A 3,183-nucleotide genomic window follows, 5' to 3' on the forward strand; every position below is an offset into this window, starting at 1 on the left:
TCATGTCTTTGATATGTTTAGCATAAAATTACTTTAGCCCCAGTGTTCAGTGTTGAGAAACTGTGACCCTGCCAACTATTTTTCATAACTTTGTGCTTATATAACCCATTTAAAATTTATTCAGCGTGACTAATTTATATTGTGTCTTGACTTATTAACTGCAGTGAAGAAGCTGGGATGTGCTAAAAAAGAGTAGTTTGCTGAAAGGAGTGCTTCAAGGAATGTCTATATTTCTACGTGTGTATATGGAGGTTTATGTATATATCTACAATATGTTTTAAATTTTCTTTATTTTCACGTCTTCCAATTTCTCTTTTTCAGCTGTCAAACGTTTGATGAAAGAAGCTGCAGAACTAAAGGATCCTACAGATCATTATCATGCACAGCCTTTGGAGGTTTGTTTCTCTATACTTGCATATGTAGTTAGGCTTGTAATTAGGCTATGTTATTAATACATACTCTTGAGTTCTCTGTATGCTTATGTATTTAAAATGTACATATTTAGATACTAGCAGGCCTTTTAAAATTGATTCAATTCTTTTTTTTATGATAGAAATAAACAGTAGAATTCCACTTTAATGATATTGCAGTTCCAGGTTGTTAGTGAAAGTACATAATAAGGGTTTTACATTGCACCTGAGTAACTTTATTGCACAGGTATAATGTGTTTATTCCCCCTCCTCCTTCCCAAGACTATGTAAAAAGCTTAATTGAACATCATACATTTATACGCAAACTTGATATCTGGATCAGCTGCTGTGTTGTTCAACAAAACATCAGCCTAGGAGATACATGAGGATTCATGATTTTACATACAGAAAAAAACTGAAAAACATTTATAAATGAGTGCAATCCTGGATGCATTTTAAGAGAGAATTCTTAGATTCCACCTAAAGAGTAGCTTCCTGAAGTCTTCTGAACACCTAGTTAGGATTTGGGCTGCAAGGACTGTGAAGTTCCAGTGGTTAAGAAGCTTAAACAGAAACCTCTTCTGATTTTGCTGGAATAATAAGAAAGGTAATGTTCTTTGGTATTCAGTTTGGGGGATTGGATTAGCTGTTCAGAGAAATATGTAGCACACTTAATATGCTTACAGAAGAAAGCATATTCCGAGGTGCTATAAAATATGCCTTATTATCATCTATTTTCTTGTCTGTAGCTTGTGTTTCCCATTCCTGTGGTGCCATGTGTGGTTTAATTTATGCTATTACTTGCAACTTCCATGAAGGTCTTATTTCAGAGTTAGAACAGTGACTTGCTGAGAAGAAAACAGTGGCAGATGAAAGGAAATGCTGGAAATGTTGACAGTTTCCTCCCAACCTTGAAAAAATTGTGACTAGGTGGGCAATTACAGCCCTGTGACACCAGTGTTTGACATTAGTTGAGGGATCTCATTCAGTGACAGCAAGCCCCATTTAGACTTCTGTCCTTACAGTAAGGGTTGTTCTTCTAATTATTCAGGGAGTTGTGGGCATCATGAGATCTGAGACAATGCCAAACAAAGAATCCTGAAGAAGTAATGCTTAAAGAGAAGTTATTTATATGTCCAATGAAAATAATATTCCAAATTTCAGAGTGTACCTGTTGTGCAGTAAGGCAGAGTAGCTGTTTCAGAATTGTGTATGGAGAAGCAAAAGAGGATGGGAATTTTCTGGGGTGTGAGCCAAGTCACTGTGTTGACTTGGGCATGGATGAAGCTTTGAGGAAGCTGTCAGTAATATTCTTTCTTGGGGTGAGTCTCCCCTCAGTTCTTCAGAAATGATTATACACCTGGGCAAAGACCCAGTTTTCCCTTAGTTGACTCAGTTTTCCATCTGTTGGGTAATAAAACTTTTCCCATAATTGATACAATGAGTCAACAGCTTGAATAGTCAATTTGAGGGTTTCAACAAAGCCATTGTGTAAAGAGCATTATCAGAAAGCTACAGTATTTTATCCTTTTAACCAGAATCTTAATGTTGTTGGTTGTCTTGATTTCCATTTGATTTTGACTGCTTGATCCAACCTCCTGTTGAAAGCCAGGTCTTAGATTAGTTTATGCAAGGACCTGTCAAGCTGAGTGTTAATGTTTCCAATAAGAAAGATAAAAGCACCTTTCTGGGCAACCATTGTTTAACTCTTCCCACAGTGAGGATTTTTTTTCTTATGTTGTGAGAGACTTTCCCCTGAAGCAGCTTGTGCCAATATCCTTTTGTCCTGTCACCTGATCCTTGTGAAGGGAACACATTCATCTTCTCTATGTTGACCTGTTAAGCACTGGAAGGTTGTGATAGCTACCCACACTTCTATACTTCTGTAAGCTGAATAAATCTAATTCCTGTAACCTTCCCTCATTTAAAATTTTCCAACCATTCTCCATCTTGATGTTGCCCTTGGTGGCCCCTGAAGCCCCTCGATTTTTTAGTGTATCTTGAATTGTAGGGACCAAAAAGAGACACGATGTCCTAGCTGTGGCTGAAAAGTGTTGAGTAGTTGTATCCCTGGATGTGCTGGCTGTACTCTGGATGCTGCAACCCAGGGTATGGTTTGCCTTCATTGCTCTAAGGATGGCTTTAATGTTCATATTCAAACTCTTGTCCACCAGGATCCACAGGTCTTTTTCTGCAGGTGCACCACAGCCAGTCATACCCCAGCCTGTACTGCTGCTTGGGATCTCTCCATCTTTGTTAAACTTCATGCAGCATATTCTGACCTAATCTTCCAGTCTTGTGTAGGTCTCTTTGAGTGGTGGCCCTTTCTTCTGTTGTATCGATACTATCTCCCAGTTTGCTATGATCCATGTGGCTGACACAGGTGGAGTTCTTTCGGCCCTGTTATCCAGGTCCTTTATGAAGATACTGAGTAGTATCAGACCTGAGTAGTAATAGCTGTGACTGGCTACTAGTCCTCAGAGGTCTGAGGTAACCAGAAGAGTAACTGCAGAATAAAAGAAATTTGAACAAGTCTGCATTCTAAAATTAGCATGTCCAAAGCAGATTAAATCACCCTAGGGCTCAGTATTGGGGGTCAGTCAGTTTAATATCTTTATCAATGATATGGATAACGGAATCAAGTGCACTCTCAGCAAGTTTGCAGACAATATCATGTTAGGCAGGAGTGTTGACCTGCTTGAAGATAGGGAGACTTTACGGAGGGATCTGGACAGGCTGGGTCTGTGGGGTGAGGCCAGTTGTATGAGGTTCA

At 39.0% G+C, this 3,183-nt stretch overlaps 1 protein-coding gene across 1 annotated transcript in view; it reads left to right on the top strand.

Moving 5' to 3' along the window:
* Positions 1-324: 324 nt before the first annotated feature.
* The window catches only part of UBE2J1 (ubiquitin-conjugating enzyme E2, J1), a gene marked incomplete at its 3' end in the record, with an annotated part of 12,950 nt that continues 10,091 nt past the window's right edge, over positions 325-3,183 (top strand). The window contains exon 1 of the mRNA XM_008945957.1: positions 325-395. Coding sequence (XP_008944205.1) covers positions 336-395 — 60 coding nt within the window. The remainder of the gene's footprint in view (positions 396-3,183) is intronic.

This window comes from Merops nubicus, unplaced genomic scaffold, assembly GCF_000691845.1.
Source record: "Merops nubicus isolate BGI_N331 unplaced genomic scaffold, ASM69184v1 scaffold9818, whole genome shotgun sequence".
In the NCBI taxonomy this organism is placed as follows: domain Eukaryota; kingdom Metazoa; phylum Chordata; class Aves; order Coraciiformes; family Meropidae; genus Merops; species Merops nubicus.